The 20,127-nt window shown below is 35.0% G+C and overlaps 1 protein-coding gene across 1 annotated transcript in view; it reads right to left on the reverse strand.

The window, feature by feature from the left end:
• Positions 1–17,907, reverse strand: part of si:dkeyp-114g9.1 (uncharacterized protein LOC555399 homolog) — a 39,330-nt gene extending 21,423 nt beyond the window's left edge. The window contains exons 1-4 of the mRNA XM_056480626.1: positions 17,899–17,907; positions 15,291–15,605; positions 8,186–8,471; positions 4,147–4,269 (exon numbers count right to left, since the gene is read on the reverse strand). Of these exons, the coding sequence (XP_056336601.1) occupies positions 4,147–4,269; positions 8,186–8,471; positions 15,291–15,605; positions 17,899–17,907 (733 nt within the window). The remainder of the gene's footprint in view (positions 1–4,146; positions 4,270–8,185; positions 8,472–15,290; positions 15,606–17,898) is intronic.
• Positions 17,908–20,127: the final 2,220 nt, after the last annotated feature.

The raw sequence follows: 20,127 nt of genomic DNA on the forward strand, positions 1-20,127 counted from the left end.
AGGCTTAACTAGGTTAATTCGGTTAACTAGGCAGGTTAGGGTAATTAGGCAAGTTATTGTATAACGGTGGTTTGTTCTGTAGACAATCAAAAACAAAACAAAATGTACATAAAGAGGCTAATAATTTTGACCTTAAAATTGTACAGGAAAAAAAATAAAAAAATAAATTTTAAAATAATAATAATTTAAAAAAATAAATAAAACTCAAAATCAAAAACTGCTTTTATTTTAGCCGAAACAAAACATAAGACTTTCTCCAGAAGAAAAAATCAGACATACTATAAAAATTTCCTAGCTCTGTTAAACATTATTTTTAAAAATATTTCCCAAATTATATTTCAAAGGGGGGCTAATAATTCTGACTTCAACTGTATATATATTTTTTAATGTTTTATTTATACATTGTAAAACACTTTACAAAAAATGACAAAATAAAAATTTAACAATAAGCAAATGCACTGAAGAGTATTTTGTGCAAAAAAAACAAAAAAAAAAATTCCAGAACTAGAACTAGTATTCAGTACCAAGCTGGGAGTAGGTAATGGGGACTCAATCAGGAGGAGCAGGGTCAAGCTGAAGACATGTTTGCGAAGAGATTAATGAGACTACAAAAGTCTACAAAATGAGAAGGTAAAGTGTGGCCGATCCTACTCAAAACTGTAGAGCCTTTATCTTATTTTCATTATTGCCAAATACCCGTCATAATTTAGAATTTATTTGAATTTAATTTGTTAAGAAAGACTTATTTTTATTGGTGTTGGCCAATTCAAAGGCTAAGTGTATGTACCTAGGCCTATTTAGAGCGCTGAGAAGTTATGATCTTACAGAGGACTTATTTTATTTCTTTGTTCCAACTTCCAAGGCCTATAGCCTACGTTTGTTATGAATAAATTATGTTAAAACACAAACAACACATTCATGAAAAAAGGCAAAAGAGCTGTGATCATTTACAAATTTAAATAATGTAGAGCTATAAATGGGTTCAGGCTTTTAAAAAGCTGTCAATCAAATTGTACTTGTCAGGCTCGGGTCGAATTCTGTCAAATTTCTGCCTAACTTTTATGGCCCGATTACAGCTCTACCCCAAATAAGCCAATAATTGGACGAGGTGGAATATTAAGAGTGGTTTACTCTTATTCATTCATTTTCTTGTCGGCTTAGTCCCTTTATTAATCTGGGGTCGCCACAGTGGAATAAACCGCCAACTTATCCAGCACATGTTTTACACAGCGGATGCCCTTCCAGCATCTTCCCTTCCTACCCATCTCTGGGAAACCACCACACACCCACAATACAGACAATTTAGCCCACCCAATTCACCTGTACTGCATGTTATTGGACTGTGGAGGAAACTGGAGTACCCGGAGGAAACCCACGCGAACGCAGGGAGAACATGCAAACTCCACACAGAAACGCCAACTGACCCAGCCGTTGCTCGAACCAGCGACCTTTTTGCTGTGAGGCGACAGCACTACCTACTGCGCCACTGCGTTGCCCGTTTACTCTTATTATTAATCATATTTTTTATTTATCTAATTACCATTATATAATATCTTAAGATTTTTTCAGATAAACATTTATGTCTTAAAATAATTTATAAGCTTTTTGCATTATTTACTTGTAGCCTGGAAATGTTTTGGTGGTACAATTCTATGATGCTTTTATTTAAATTTTGCATTGGTTTATTTTGATGTGTAGTCAGTATCATGCAGCGCTACTTTTCCTAGATCTACAAAACAACTGCACATACACACTTACTCTTGTATCAATGTAATAATTGCACATGGCACATTATGTGGATCTCATATTTGAGACTGGCTCAGGACATCCCTACAAACCAACAACACCTTTCCGCAACCTTTCAGAATGAACTCCAGCAAATCTATTTGTGGAAAGACTTTTTAATTCGACACTGACCAGGATGCACTGCATCCCATTTAAACCCTTTATATATAGACTTTTGTAGCCTGGTGTATTAAAAGAGACAGGAAATACCAGGTGAGGGTGAACTATGAGTCAGTCACATCAGTCTGAAGCCCTGCGTCAGACTCTGACTGTCCAAACAAGGGTCCAACACAGCAGTTTGATGTGATTCAGCAGCGCAAAAAAAAATGAATTACTATATCCTTCCTCACAGATCCTATTACTTTTAGAGGACAGAAAGGAAACATGTATACCAAAGATGTTTAAAAGGTCAACGACAGTACCCAGACATCCTCTTGTCCTTTTGGTGAGGAAAAGAACACACTATAGGAGCTGTGAGCCAAGAGTTAATTTGCCATTTTTCAGTCTAATTGCACTGCATATAAAGTGTCAGATTAAATTCAGGACTGGATTGACTCCAGCTCTCACGAAAGGATTAATTTAAGATGATGTATTTGCATTTTATTCTTTTGACAACTTTAAAACCGCTGTGATTGTTAATCCACTTTTAAGATTGCAAAAAGTCATGCAAAGTGGATCAGTTTGACCTTCAATATAAATCTCAACCTGTACACTAAAATTGTTAGATTTTGCTGTATTTGGCTTAACCATCCTTGAGTGGCTTGCCAATGTATTAGATAACACTGACACATATAACAAGCAAGTTGTCAAAAGTTCTTACGAGGAGAAGACTTTGAAGACAATGAATAGTACAGTTCCTCAGCATCGATGTTAACCCGTCGGTCTTCAAGTAACTTAACCCAAAGTACTGTCTGTGAGACACTACTTTGTGACATAGCATACACCAACCCCTAGAGATTACCCAACTGGTTTCTTTGAATCAATTATTCTGACGTTTCAAAAAACAAGTTTAAGAATTAATCAGTGTTGTTTATTTAGTAGCCAAGTAGTTTTGTATTTTTTTAAACATTTTGTATTAATTTGATAAAACATTAATATAGTTTTTTATACACAAACACTAAATGAGAGAATGATATATTTCCTTGTTAATTAAATGGAAATCTAAATTAAAAAGAAAAAAAAAAGTATAAATAACAAGATAAAAAACGTGGGGTTCCAGGCAATCGATTCGTTTTGTAACTTTACACAAATTTAAGCCAATTGAACATAAAACAATTAATTTGTCTCAAGAAAAACTAAAGAATTGTGTTGTTTCAGCTCATTTTAAATAAGTAGTTTGAACAAAGAGCAAACATCATTTTTTGAGTGCATGCATAATATATAAACCTAAAAAAAGTGGGGCTGGACAATATATTGTTTGAGCATTGACATCGCATTGTGCATATCTGCAATAGTCACATTGCAGGATTAGATTGTTTATTAAAGATTAAAAGATATAATTTCTAAATAATTTATACAATGATGACCATGTAATTTTATGTTTAATTGTTCAATTACTGTACCTGAATACTTTTAAACCCTCCAGAAAACCATAAAGCATGGTCTTATCTTTGCTCCATTCTATTAATGTATATAAGCTAGTAATTTATTCAGATTTATGCAAATGCACTGCATAGAAAAAGACTAACATCTCAATCTGTCTAAATGAATGTCTGTCGAAATAGAGCCATTCGATTTATCTGGTGAAATTATATTCATATTACAATATAGATTGCAGCAAAACAAAATATCGCAATGTCAGATTTTTACAATATCGTGCAGCTCTAACAAGCAATCATTTTTTTAATTGCACATGGGTCAAAGAGGTGGTCACATTATTATGTCTGCATCAAATAAAATAATAAAATGTACAAACATGATTTTACATGCACTTACAGCACAATAAATTATCCGCCATATTGATTACATTATCAACTTCAAGAAATTCATAATGCAAGAATTAAAAAATAAATAAATAAATAAAAACTTATGATTCTTCTTCCAAGCATGATTGACATATGACTGTTTGGTGCATAAACATTTCAGTATGATAACAATTTTTGGCAAAAAAAAAAAAAAGGTTAAAGAGGATCAATTCAATGTGCAGATTTACAATAAAGATGCACTAAACTTTAGTTTTATCTTTAATTTCTTTTCATATTTTAACCATAAAACAAATATTAAAATGTTATCATTATCATATATAATTTTAAGATATTAAAGAATATGGTAGATGGTAGAAGAATACACAAACTACCCGTTTTCTGAATCTGGGAAAATAACTGGTTTTCTATATAATGAAATGGTTTCCAAATGTCTCACCATTGTATTGCTGTTGGCGGAGAACATGCTGGAGGACCAGAGATGCACTACCATGATGCTCCAGTGCAAGATGATACAACTCCCTCCATTCAAACTTCAGTGTATCACAATCCTCAGTTTTCTCTATATAAAAAAACAGAATAATTAAGCATGTTAGGCTAAATCAAACATAAAAAAATACATTTTATATGACCACCTTGTAATGTAATTATATATATAATCTGAGGATGTACAATGTCGAATCAGGATTATAGCTGACCAGAAACTACAGTCCAGAACATGAGATTTGTGGAGTCACTGGAATGTTTGGCTATAATACAAGTGAAAGTTTAGAATTTGCATGTTTAATGGCTGTGACTAAACATTTCAAGCTACTTTAACCCTTGTGTATTGTTCAAATTTACTGCCGTTTTGTTATGTTGGTGGCTGTTCTTGTCCTATTGACTTTCATAAGAACCACATTTTTTGATTGCAAAGCCTTGACACCAAATAATCATGCATTCTTGATTGTTGGTGGTTTATCCTGTTGAAAATAGGTCAAATTTGTAATTTTTACTGTTGATCATCAGTTGGCAGCATCAATCCTTTAAATGGGCCTGTGTTTCTGGCTTTTACATGGAGTTCCATGAAGTACAACAGCATGCGTTCATAAATACACTTACTATAGGCGTACTCGTACTATAGTTGCCTTGAACCGTGCCGAAGCCCGCTTGTCCCCCCTCCCCTCTCCCCCCACAGCCAGCACTCACATTGCATCCGAGCCGGAGCACGCTTACATCGTCGATGATGCGCTGTTCAGTTTAACAGAAGAGAAGTGCTCTCGCTCAGCACAGTGGAGATTTCTTTAGTTATATCATTTTAGTCATTTGATATGCAGTGACACAGTCAAATATTTCGCCGAACAGATCCACCTCTTTTGACGCTCATAAATAAAATCACAAAAGTCCTCGTGCTGCACGTATTAGGAGATTTGCTGAAGGTGCAGCTGACGTGCAGTGAAGGGTTTGCCTCTTTAATAAACTATGACAGTTGTGTTCATTGAAATGGAAGAATGATTAATAATTCTATATGAAACAGCCCCTAAAATTCTGCTTATTTTTTATTTTCTCAAACATACAGTATTAAAGGTACGTGTGCAAAGGTCTTGCACACACCTCCATATAAAAACCAGAAACTAAGCTTTTTTGCACTGTAGCTGATGATCAACAGTAAAAAGAACATTCTCAACAGGGAAAACCAGCAACAATCAAGAATGCATGATTATATGGTCAAGGCTTTGCAATCAAAAAATGTCATTATAAATGGAAGTCAATGGGGCAAAAACAGTCACAAGCATAACAAAAGGTTAGTCCATTTGCCCAGAGTGTATTGCTGAGTTTTTTTTTTTAAATTCCAAAGAATTTTCCCAAAATGTGTAAAAATTAAAAATTTTCCACCAAAAATCATTCCACTTGCTAAAACAGAAACATTTGTGGCCAAATTAAGATAGGAAAAAAAAACCCCGCACCATAGTAGACGAAAACATCCCCGACAGCATACAAGGGTTATAGCATTCAGGCATAAGAAACCCTTAACGATTGACAAAAGACTAAACTGTGTTATATTACATTTGAGTTTTTTGCACAAGCCATCCATTTGCTCAACAATAAGAGCACTGACTGACTGACACACACAATCCATAAACTACTTCAAACATCAAAGAGCCCCTATTATGCATTATAAAAGGTCATATTTTAGTTTTGGGGGTCTTTAACAACAGTCTGATATGCACGCAAGGTCAAAAACACTTTCATCGTCTTATAATATGCATTTAATTTTACGGAATTATCCCAGCGACTCCCATAGGACTCGTTCAATGATTCATTTGTTCCTAAACCCCTCCTTAACGCAATGTTAATCTGCACTGATTGGTCCAATGACCCTGTCTGTTGCGATTGGTCGACTCAGCTTTAGACAGAGAGAAATGCCCACCACGGTTTATCAACATTGAAGTAGTCAGAGTGCAGAGTGTATGTGTGAGCCCAAAGCAGGAGTGCATTAAAACAATGCAGTTAAACAGCAGCATACTGCTCTATTCTAAACCTGAAGTAAAAACAGTGACACACATTCAGTATTAATCCACATAGTGGCAAAAGCTGAACTGTTTTTAAACCTGATCACCGCACGTGTGGAGGAACAGCTGACGGTGGCCATAGCAATGACAAAAGGCAGAGGATTGCGAGCTCACAAACGCATTTAAATCCATAAACAAAGCGGCACACGTTGCGTTTTTAACGTTATTTTAGACGCGATATGAGAATACAAAGAGATAACCAGATACAGCACAAGCCGCATGTAGCGATTACAAGTAACAAAACACAATTAAATACATATTTTGCAAGCTAGAGAAAATGAGGCAACCGTTTTATTCTGACTTACTTGCACTTGTGAACTGGAAGAAACTGATCCATGAACTGTGTACTGTAAAGTTCCTGTCAAGCTCCCATACATCGATAGTCTTTTCTGCTCCTTCCCTAAACAAATGGCTGATGAATCCTACGTTGCAGGGTTGCATTACTTATCTTCAGTCATGATTAGTCCCACACACACCCTAATAACGTTTGCAAGGAAAGGTGGTTCACGTTTTACTGGATCCGGCACTTCATATTTGGTATTGTTTCGTGTCGACGTCAATACAAACAGGCAAAAGATCCAGATTTTTTGGTAGATATATATTTTTTTATAAAAAAAAAGAAAAATCAGTGTTAAGGCCCGTTCACACCGGAATGCTTTTCGCTCGCGTTTTCAGTCTACGTTTACCGCCTCGTGACAAAAAAAAATAAAATAAATAAAAAAGCCGGCAATGTGATCGTGCACACCAACAAGCAAAACACCAGGCTTAAACCTTCATTTTTTTAAAGAATGCCTCATGCTCGTTTTTTTTTTTTTTTGACACGCCACATCAAAACAGTCTATATGAATCATATTGGCACTTTTGTTCATGTTACAGGGGCTGCTGAACTTACAGTAAACCGCACTTGGAAATACTCAAGCGCAAATCTGTCAATGCGAGCGCACATTGAAGATGATGCCCCGAGGCGATGTAAACGTGGAGCTGCTCATTGCACTAGTGAACAATAATCATTTCTTCATCACTAGAGCTGGAGCTGCTACTTGGACCATCCATGCTTGTTTGAATCGCCAGTAGCTTTAACAACAAGCTTGTCACCTTTGTTTTATTCTTCTGTGTTACAATCGGGTGTCAGAAGCTTAAAGTTGTTTAGCACCATCTAATGTCAAGGAGTGATTTTGCATACTCCTCTGCTTGCTCATGAAAAAAATTGCTTCGGTTTGAATCTCAAAAAGTGCTGGCGATAAACAAACGAAAAGCGTCCCGGTGTGTACGAGCCTTTACAATGTTACACACTGTATGGAAGGTCATTTTCAAAAACCCATTATAGGGCTCTTTAAGACTTAACTGATGAACACTCACACAAACTACCAACTAACAATTGTTTAAGCTAAAATTGTTCTTTAGCACAATATTTATTTATTAAATTCATATTGTTATTGCTGCTCACAAGGAATGTTTACCATTTCTACTCCCGCTCCTTCCACAAAGTATGAAAATGTGTCATTTGGTCAGTGACTTTGTCTCCTTGTTTGCACATTTGCATAGGCACTTTGCCAATCTGTCTTGTCTTAGCTAGTCAACCAATTAGTTATTCTTTGCTATTTCATGTTGTGAAATTTATGTTGCATGTAGCACCTTGGTCTTGGAGTAATTTCACTATGTACTAACTGTATGTTTGAAATGACAATAAAAGCCTACTTGACTCTGAATACCATTATTGTCTCCTCAGAGAAACAGTTGATTTCATTTCTAACTTGCCTCTATTTTCTCTATCCTTGTAATTTTGCAAATTACATTTTATGCAGATGCAATCCACTACAGATTTACCCCTGTCATTATACAAGTCGTCTGGTGAAATTGTACTCATATTGCAGACTAACAAAATATTGTAATGCCATTGTTTTCTGATACATCATGTAGAAATACCTTGTAGTTTGTCCTGGAATAAATCAGCAGTGATTCCCCAGAGTTTCTCCACATCTCTGGAGGGCAGCCTGACGGAGGGAAGTGGGACGCTCTCCTCCAGAACCAGCCACTGGATCCAGTATTTGTGTGGCGCTTGAGGGATCTCAATGAAGAGCTTCTCCTGAAACGCACGGTTGCAGTGGATGTTTCTGAAGAGGGACCTCCACATAAAAACTAAGCGGAAGGCAGTTTTGGCAGTTACGGGACACCTGGCATTGGTATTTGACAGACTGACCCCAAACGAATCCTGAGGAGAGAGAGATTTTCAAGAGGATTAGCACATGAGTGACTGCTGCCAATACTTAAAGCCTGCAAAAAGGGAATCATTGATCCAAAATACATTCATGTAATGGGAATAAAGTGAATTTACAAACACAGAACTTGGTAGTATGTTTTATTGCTATTAGGGCTGCGGAATATATCGTTTCAGCGTAGATACCGCAATGTGATCAATCGCAAGGTCATGCAATGATATGCAAAATTTATATTTACATGGGTTTTTGAGGTCTGTAACTATATAGTGATTTTTTTTTAATTCAGGTGTAAGAAATTGTACTTTAATAACAATTAATATATTGAATATTTTTTGTATTATTCAATTACTGTTCCTGAACACGGGTAGACTCGAAAAAGAATAGCACTACTTTGTGTTTTTTCTTTACTGCATTTATTTTTTTTGTAGATTGTTTTTAAGATGTACTTATGCAGTACATCTTAGATTGTTTATGCAGATGTACTTCTCTAATAATCACACTCAATCTAAAATGATAATTTTTTTCCAAATAGAGATATTAAATTAAACTTAGGGTTTAGGGTTGGGCGATGTCGACCAATTTGGCATCGTACAATGTCTAGTGTGAAACATCGCAATGGACGATGGCATCGTCATCGCAGGTGCCAGTAAATTAATTAATCATGAATAATTAATTAATTCATAATGAATTAATTATTTGTACTATTTCAACTACCTGACCCGCGTGGTCTTTGTTTTACCCATAACCAAATCATAAATAAAGATATGTTACACACAAATTGCCACCTGTCAATCAGTTTGAAATTACATTTTGGGGTGAATTATACCTTATAAATACAGCGTGTGACACTTTTAACACCCTTTGGGTCGAATCGAGATCGCAATTTTTTGTCGATTAATCATGCAGCCCTAATTCATCTGGTGAAATAGTAGTGATATAGCAATATATATAAAAAAAAATAAATAAATACCCGCAATGTTAGATTTTTCCAATATTCGCAGCCCTAAACGCTTTTGTGCAGAATGTTGATTATAATAATGAGAAAACCGCAAACAGGTAAAAGGAACTCTAAAACGTAATTTTGTTTTTAATATAAATGCACTCAAATTAGTATTCGAATCATAAAGCTAAATTATTCCCTGATCAAGTTACCCTAGTTATTCCCTAATTTGGCATCATACGATGTCTAACGTGAAACATCGTGATGGACAATCGTCGTCGTAGACTGTGTTGAATTAAATATTAAATACGAGTAATTAATTTATTCACAACAAATTAATTATTTGTAGCCTACTGTTTTAACTATCTGACCTGCATGGTCTTTGTTTTATCCATAAAATAAATCAGTATTTTAAAATGCAATATTTAATGTGTCAGACACAAAATAGACACGTCAATTTGTTTAAAAAAAAATGTAATTGTAATCTGACCAGTTAGCCGTTAATAACCGAATAACAAGCGGCGGTTGTCAGTTAGCAAAATTAACCGAAATAAGCATCCCTACCCATAACCAAATCATAAATAAACAAAAGTTACACACAAATTACCACCTGTCAAATCACTTTTTCTGCGGGACTCTGGCATGAATAGACAGAGTGATCAGTGTCGTTATAATGGCGTCGACAAACTTGGTAGGTAAAAAGGTGCACAATCAACCAACAGTATCTACGGTTTTCTCTAAAAGTACAAGCGTGAAAGTGAAAGATTAAAGGAGTGTACTGACGCTGTGACACGTTACCTGATAGATTCAAAAGACCAAAGAGTTGTTAGATAGAGACAAGATTATTTAAAGAGCCCATATTATAGATGAAATAGGGTCATATTTAGGTTGTAAGGGTCTCCAACAACAGTCTAATATGCATGCAAGGTCAAACAACACTTTGATGGTCTTATAATCTGCCTTTATTTTTACCTAGTTATCCCAGCGACTCCCATATGAATCGTTCAGCGATTCATTTGTACCCAAACCCGTCCTCAGCGCGAAGCTAATCTGCGCTGATTGGACCAATGACAGGCTGCTGCGATTGGTCGACGACACTGACAGGCTTCAGGGCGAGACAGAGTGAAATGCCCAGCAGATTATCAACAATATAAAAGTAGTCACAGTGTACACACGCTTCATAGTGGATTTTGGCTGCCAGTGGGTGAATGTAAATACAGACGATGGACTAGAAAATACTGACGACTAACTATTTTATCAAGCAAAAAGTCCAAGAACTGGCGAGGATATGTCCTAGCAGTCTACTTGCTCTTTTTACACACACGCACACACAGGGCCGGCGCGTCCAGAATAGAGACGGCGCGGCGGCGACACCTCCCTCCCCCTCCGCGTCCTCAGTTACATCCGCGATTACAACCCTAAGATTTCAACCGCGACACCCCCTAAAGTCCTCACTTTACAAACGGGTCCCTTTGATCACCCTTTGCCTAGAGCTTTACCCTATTCAGAGACACACACACACACACACACACACACACACATCAACCTCCTAAGAGGAGACACTCACACAAACGACCGTCCTCAGAGGAGCCACACACACACACACACATTACACACACACACATAGCTGACTATCCATAAACAAAGCGGCACGCGTCGCGTTTTCAACGTAGCTTTACACGCGATATGAGAATATAAAGAGTTAACCTGATACAGCACAAACAAAACACAACTAAATGCATAATTTGCAAGCTAGAGTAAACGAGGCAACAATTTTAATCGCACGTACTTACACTGGTGAAATGGGGGAAGAAACTGATTCATGATCCACTGATCCTTGTTCTGACAGTCTTTACCGATCCTTCCTTTAACAAACTGATGAAGTCTTCTTTGTAAGCAGGTAGTTTCCAGAGGCTCTCGATCTGCTCAAGGCTAGGCTATATGCTAAGGTTTCATCTTTGGGTGAACTGTCAATAATCTCCATCTGCACAGCGTGACTTCATTCTACCGGTGTCTGTGTGTGTCTCTGTGTGTGTGTGTGTGTGTGTGTGTGTGTGACTTTTTTCTGTTAGTGGGCGGGGCCGCAGGTTTCAAATCTCCCGGGCTTGCGCGTGCAACTACTTGTGTTTCGTAGCTGCGTCATCGCGAAACACCTAATAACTCGTTATCAAGACGACTCGTTTGAAGCACTATGAGTCGACTCTTTTATAGATGAATCAATAGTTTTAAACACTGTACACTTACAGATTTAAGCCTTAGCTGGATATTTCACTTCACTTAGAGCTGTGTGACACACTACATGGAAGGGCATTTTCAAAAACCCATAATATGGGCTCTTTAAATATTGTTTAACAACTATAGTGAGACGCGATCCAGCGGTACATCCTTGATAAACTGTTTGATGTCCATTGCTCTCTGGGGTTTTGTGCTCAAAGCACCCACTGATTACTGGAGCTCAGACACGCACATAAGCAGCAGCGCATGACAGAGTGTGTGTGTGTTTGTGGTCACGTGATGTGCGTTTTCATGTACGGTTTAGTGTGGGAGGATCCTGAGGCCGGCTCAAGATCGTGATATCTATCGACCCAACCCTAAATCTTTTTTGCTTTATTTATTTCTATATTTTAAAGTTTGTGCTTGTGCTTAAGTCAAAGTATGACAGAGGATCTTTTTTTGATTGGATATATTGAAAGAAAGTCCTTCAAATGATTATTGTGAGAGAATTGAGTTTATTGCCATATCAGCTTCTCTGGCTATGTCATGGCAAAAAAAACAGATCAAGTATATATCACTTTTTTATAATTATAAAAATATTCTAACAATCAAAAGCCATCAACAGCAATAAATAATACACAAGATAAAATACATAAAAATATTAATATACTGGATAAAAATCTAAAACAGTTTAAGGTTTACTTTTGAAAAAATTTATAATTTTAAAAGGATTCACATTTAAAAATATTTCATTTAAAGTCTCTCCAGAAAAAAATAGCTGTCTGATAACATTAAAAATAGAGCACTCCACAAAAATAGGTTAAACAGTTTGATTTCTGTTGCAATATTAACATTTTGGGGGTTCTTCTCCTTTGAGCATGTTCATGCATGTGTCTTGTGTGTCCAATACAACATCTTCTATAAACAATCACATCATGTCTTGAGTTAAAAAAAAAAAAAATTGTTGGATTTTCTTCCCATTTCAGGCTGGATTTCAAAAAGTTTATTTTCTAAGCACTGATCTCATTCTGCTTGCCATATATTATAAATATAGCCTTTAATTAGTGGCTTTAAATCTGAAGGTGGTAATGATTATTGTAACTTGATTAAGTTATAAAAGAGTGGCTAACGGCTAGCAGTGTCAAGTGTCATGGCAAATATTGGCTATAGTTACAATTCAGAATGTGCATTTCTTTGACTTCCTGAATGAATACTTTGACGACTACTTGCTTCTTGAATGAATAATGAGCATGCCTGAATTAATACTTTGTATTAATTCACAAGATGTTGGCTGAGTCATCTCGTTAGTGAACTAATAAGGCATATCCTTTTGTGCATGTATCATCTGACAGATTACATTAAAGACAATGAGTTATTTACACTCACAGTCAGTGTTAGGCAAGTTACTTAAAACAAACAATTAATTACCAATTACACCATTAAAATAGTCAATTATGTTTTTAATTGTTACTGTATGTCTAAAAAAAAATGTAACTCAATGGCACAAGTAATGCATCGACAATAGAAATAAAACCATTTTAATTCTTTAAATTTAAGCCAAACAAGCCCTTTAGCTTAATTTAAAACAGTAACACTTAAAGAACAATAAACATGCATCAAAACACAAAACTTTTTAAAGCAATGGCACAATATTTCCTATACCAATTGACAAATTTCTCAATTTATTGTTTCAAGCATGTTCAATGATAAATGTAACCTTATTTAGCTGAAATTTAATTTAATTACTCTCCATCTATGAACTGATTTGTCCAGAAATGTTTAATATGTATAGCATGCAAGCAAATAAAAGCAAGTGTATTTAAATGACCTAAAAATGAAAATCCCTTACTTTATTTTTCAATGGAAAAGTAATCTACAGTAACTAGTTACTTTGTGTAACTAATTACACACAACACTGCTCACAACATGCCTATACCCAATTAAAATCCCCCAAGGACATTATATAACTTCTTAGCCTATTTTTAAAACAATATATTATTTTCTTTACAACTTTAGATTCACAGCGGTTGACTGATCACAATTCATTATGTCATTATAATTTACGTATTTAGAATATGAAAATAATACTTTTCTGAATATATATTACAAAGGAGAAAATCCTAATATGCAAATATAAAACAAACCATACCTCAATACGCAGGTTTCACTAATTCACGTATAATATCGCCAACGTTACTTGTAGGTGTAACAGTAACTTACTACATATACCGAACTAATGAACAAATTAATAAAGTTAGTCTCATATCAAAATATATTCGCACATTCGTTCAATTTCTAACAGTGATGCGGTAACTAAATTGTTTACCGCGCTACTTTTAAATATTGGGTTTAAAATTCCATTTAAGCATGACTTCAAAATAACAGCTCATTGGCTGTTAATATTTCCCTATTTAGAATTTGAAAATAATACTTTTCTGAAATTATATTAAAGAGAAAGTCCTAATATGCGAATATAAAACAACTCATACATCAATTCACAGGTTTCAATCATTCGCATATAATATTGCCACATTACTTGTTGGTGTAACAGTAATTTAATATGCATACCAAATGAATTAACTAATTATTAAAAACTAGACTTATATCAAAATATATTCGCACATTCCTTCAACTTCGAACAGTGACACGGTAACTATATTGTTTACCACGCTACTTTTTAATATTGGGTCTGAAATCCCATTGAAGCATGACCTTAGATTACCAGCACATTGGCTGCTAATATGATTTCAATATTTAGAATTTGAAAATAATGCTTTTTTCAAATTAGATTACAAAAAGGAGAAGTACTAATATGCGAATATAAAACAAACCATGGCTCAATTCGCAGGTTTCACTCATTTGCGTATAATATCGCCATACAACGTTACTTGTAGGTGTAACAGTAACTTACTACACAAATCGAATGAATTAAAGAATTAATAAAAGATGGACTCCTATATCAAAATATAAGGTTTAGTTTTATATTAACAATTTCAGTCAATTTCGAACAGTTACAAGGTAACTATTTAGTTTACAAGGCTTTTTTTGAATATTGGGTCTGAAATCCCATTGATTGGCTGTTAATGATTTCAATATTTAGAATTTGAAAATAATACTTTTCTAAAATTATATTGTTAAGGAGAAAGTCCTAATATGCAAATATAAAACAAACCATGGCTCAATTCTCAGGTTTCACTCATTCGCGTATAATATCGCCATTAAACGTTACTTGTAGGTGTACGGTAACTTACTACACATACCGAATAAATTCATAAAGTTAGTAATATATCAAATTACTAAAATGTAGGAAAAGTTGGTTTTATATTCGCACATTCGTTCAATTTCGAAAAGTGGCACGATAATATTGTTTACAACGCTACTTTTGACTAAAATCCCATTTATCATTAAGCATGACTTCAAAATAACAGCTAATTGGCTGTTAATATGATTTCAATAATTACAATTTGAAAATAACACTGAAATTATATTATAAATGAGAAAGTACTATATGCGAATATAAAGCAAACCATACGTCAACTCGCAGGTTTTACTCGTTCGCGTATAATATCGCCATACGTTACGGATATCGAATGAATAAACTTATTAATAAAGTTACACTCGTATATCAAAACCCAGTTTCTTTCCACGTAAAATGTACCTGGAAGTGTGTGGTCCACAGGGAGTTGCACGAAGAAACTCGGAACAGTAAACTGCACGTGCTGCCGAGCCTCAGCAGCGACATTGGATCCAAATTCCTCAATATAACCAGCAGGACTTCATCACTCAAATGCAACAAGCCTGTTGTGTTGTCGCTGCTGTCCCAAGTGAAATCATCTGCAGTATGCAGACGGGACCCTTCCTCCTCCGTGTTAGCAGTCAGACAGGAGAACTGCTCCAGCAACTCATGCTCCCAGGTCGCGCTGAGGTCTGCCATACCTGTACCCGGTGTCACCGCCCTCCTCCCCGCATCCCCCTCCGGTGTTAAAGGTTAGGGAGAAACCACATGAGAGGTCAAAGGGCGATGGATCCCTAAGGAGCCGCTCATGAATATTAGTAGCAGTGTTGCCAGATACACTTGAATGTTTCCATCCCAAAGACCAGTACAAAACCCGACCAAACGCACAATAAAACGCCCAAATTATTTAATTAATTAATTAATTCATTCATTCATTCATTTTCTTTTCGGCTTAGTCCTTTCATTAATCCGGGGTCGCCACAGCAGAATGAACCGCCAACTTATCTAGCAAATGTTTTTACACAGTGGATGCCCTTCCAGCTGCAACCCATCTCTGGCAAACATCCATACACACTCATTCACACTCATACACTACGGACAATTCAACCTACCCAATTCACTTGTACCGAATGTCTTTGGACTGTGGGGGAAACTGGTGCACCCGGATGAAACCCACGCGAAAGAAGGGAGAACATGCAAACCACACAGTAACGCCAACTGACCCAGTTGAGGCTCGAACCAGCGACCTTCTTGCTGTGAGGTGACAGCACTACCTACTGTGCTCTCTGCATCTCTGCGAGCTCTGCATTAAATTACATTTTTCCTCGCCATGTCTTTAAAATACAGTATGAACATTTATTTTACTCCTGTATTTTCAATGGAGCTTCTCCGCTAGCCTGCCGATTCTGAAGGGCATGTGCGAGTAAACGCCTTTTCAACTCATTTTACGCTTGAACAACTAAGTGAATGCCAAAGTCTATTTAACTGATTATATTTTAAACACATTACAGCATCAATATAAAATGGAAAAAAGTCACATTAACCTTTCACCGGAAGTTTATCAGTATGGGAAGAAACACTAGCTCGACATATACCTTTTCCTTAAGGAGCCGCTCATAAATATTAGTAGCAGTGTTGCCAAATACACTTGAATGTTTCCAGCCCAAAAACTGTCCAAAACCTTAATCAGGAGGAAAATAGTTTTTAATTAATACACTTAAATTGTTAACTAAATTATACAGTCACCTAAGTTTAAGGTATTGGTTACTGGTATGCACGAAAACAATTCATTAAACATACCCATAGACATCACCGATATGCTATAAAAATGCAAGTTAACCATGTTTAAATATAATAACTTATATTTGATTGTAACGTGAACTTAATTTGATTGTAATGCAATAAAAGCTGCTTTAAAGCAATAATTATTGTAAAAACTCTGGTTTCCCTCACAATCTAAAGACGTGCACTATAGGCCAATTGAATAAACTAAATTGGCTATGGGTGTTTCCCAGTACTGGGTTACAGCTAGAAGGGCATCTGCTATGGAAAACATATGCTGGGTATTGGCAGTTCATTTCGCTGTGGCAACCCCTGATGAATAAAGGCACTAAGCCGAAGGAAAATGAATGAATGAATGAAACCTAATTTTAAGGTATTGGTGACTAAAATATGCTTGTATGTTACCAGTATCAGAGACTCTCTAAATAAGAAAGCTCCTCGCATGTTAAAAATTTGTCAACTTTATAATGTATTTATTTTTACATATGTACTTTTTGTATATTTGTATTTTATTTATACTTATACTTTTATTTATATATATGCTGTTCTTTGAATAAATAAATAAATAAAACTGTCCAAAAACTGCCCAAACACACAAAAACCGCCCAAAATTTTTGATTAGTTTATTTTCAGAATTTAGACGTTAACCTACTCATTTCCACAATTTACACAGCCTACCATTGCTAGCGTCCGACACCAAAGAGTAACAGAACTGCACTACATTATTTTGTGATACATTATGTTACACTACATTATTTTGTAGATTTAAACTGTTTATAGATGATTCCCTAACATTTTATATATTTTATAAATTCTTTATTTAAATTTATTTGTATTTGAATGACTTCTATCAATATATTTATTACTTCTAGCTATCTATTATTATTAATATTATCGATTTATTGTCATTATTGACCCTGATAAATGTGTGTGAGAAAAAAGACAGACAGGGTTTTGCAAAAGATGTTAGGTCTACCTTTAGATGCAGAGGATGCTGAAAAGCTCAGCTGAACTTCTTATTGCAGCATTTCAGAATTTGTAGGTTATAGGATAGGTACACACACTTGGTGTGTTTGTACACACACAAAAATCAGCCTATAAAAAGTCAAAATGATCCCAAACCCACACAAATTTTGTCAACCAGTCTAAGCCATTTTTTTCACCCGTACAATAAAATTCGAAAACCACTCAATCTGGCTACGTTGATTAGTAGAATATAAAGTCATGCAAACGTTGCTTTGAAACTTACCTGCTTCATCTAATTAGCATTCATAAGGCAAGCTTTCTATTCGCCAATCACAGCCTTCTACGATTATTACCTAATAAATATTCATAAGATAAACGCTTTATTTCCCCACAGCAATGGTAAAATGCATTTCCTATTTGTTCTGTATTTGTAATGCTAACTTATTCTTTACCCTATCTTGAATTCATTGTTAGAGCTACATTAAGCTTTGATGTTGGTGTTGTCTCGCACCTGTAGTTCCTCAGGGTATTGTATGTCTGTTGTAGAGATTATTTCTGCTTCTAGCTTTGTATTTTCCTATTTTGTTCGTGTGAGAGTTATTGAAATAAATAAAAATATTAAAATAAATATCTAAACTTAACTCTAAACTTTAATGACAGAATAAGGCAACAGATTTAGGGGAGAGTGGGGACAGTAACAACACTTTTTGCATTTCCTTCAGTTTCGCAGAGATTATTATTTTTTTGTGGAATCCCAAAATTTTAATATAATAAACTCACAGCATTACAATGAGTTCACTGTACTCAAATGGCCTCCACTGTCACCAGATCTCAATCCAATAGAGCACCTTTAGCATGTGGTGGAACAGGAGATTTGCATCATATATGTGTAGCCGACAAATCTGCAACAACTTTGTGATGCTATCATGTTAATATAGACCAAAATCTCTGAGGATTATTTCCAGTACCTTGTTGAACCTATGCCATGAAGGATTAAGGCACATTTAAGGGCAAAATGGGGTCCAACCCGGTACTAGTTAGGTGTACCTAATAAAGTGACCAGTGAGTGTATAATCCACAATGCTAAAATCAAATGCTTTCTTAGCTACTGTTTTCTGTCATTGTTCCCTTGTTATTGAGTTTTGCATGGTCAAATATTTCAGTCTCATGTTTTTGGAGTTTAAGACAAATATACTTTATTTTGAGCAAGTCAAACACATTAAGAATTTTTTATATTTAAATGACAACTTAAAGAAGAAAAAAAAGTCAGTAAAGAATAAATTTACAGATGTATTGTACTGGATTTTATCCAAATAATATAATAATTAAGACTGAACCGCTTATAAAACAAAAGCAAGTGCAGCAAAATACTTTACAAGTTTACAATCAATTGCTATTACACAGACTTTTATATTTAATACAAATGCATGTACCCTTGGCTGAATTGAAACAAAATAAACAACATAACAAATATATATAAAAATTGAACATTAAAGAAGGGTGGAAATCAATCTTTGTTTACCCTTTTTTATTTATGGCTGATGTATGGAAAGTTTACCATTTTGAGCAAATAATACAATATGCAATCAAGACATGATATCCAATACTGATGGCGCTGTTTTTTTAAAGGAACAGTTCACCAAAAATTAAAAATTAAAAACTCCTAAATTTACCCACTTTCTGGCCATATAAGATATACAGTTTAAGTCAGAATTATTAGCCCCCCTGTTTATTTTTTCCTCCAATTTCTGTATAACGGAGAGAAGATTCTTTCAACACATTTCTAAACACAATAGCTTTAATAACTCATTTCTAATAACTGATTTATTTTATCTTTGCCATGATGACCGTAAATAATATTTGACTAGATATTTTTCAGGACACTTCTATACAGCTTAAAGTGACATTTAAAGGCTTAACCAGGTTTATTAGGTTAACTAGGCAGGTTAGGGTAATTAGGCAAGTTATTGTATAACATGGTTTGTGATGGTTTGTTCTGTAGACTATCGAAAAAATATATAGCTTAAAGGGCTAATAATTTTGACCTTAAAATAGTTTTAAAATTTTATAAACTGCTTTCATTCTAGCCGAAATAAAACAAATAAGACTTTCTCATGAAGAAAAAATATTATCAGACATACAATGAAAATGTCCTTGCTCTGATAAACGTCATTTGGGAAATATTTAAAAAAGAGGAAAAAAAAAAAATCAAAGGGGGGCTTATAGTTCTGACTTCAACTGTAGGTGATTCTTTTTCCTTCAGCAGAACTTTAAAGACGATTTTTAGCTAAAAGTAAAAATCATAAATTGCAAGTCATCAGCTGGCAGCATTTTGACAGTAAAACAAACAAACAACATGAATATTCAAGCCTCCTGACGTTATATTGAGGTCTTATGTAGGAAAACGGTTTGTTTTATACAAGATACTGAACACTGTTTACATCATTCAATGAAATAAATGATTATAAATGAGTCTAAACATAACATTGATTTAAACCGACTCTTGTGTATT

Source organism: Danio aesculapii, chromosome 20 (genome assembly GCF_903798145.1).
Source record: "Danio aesculapii chromosome 20, fDanAes4.1, whole genome shotgun sequence".
NCBI classification, from domain to species: domain Eukaryota; kingdom Metazoa; phylum Chordata; class Actinopteri; order Cypriniformes; family Danionidae; genus Danio; species Danio aesculapii.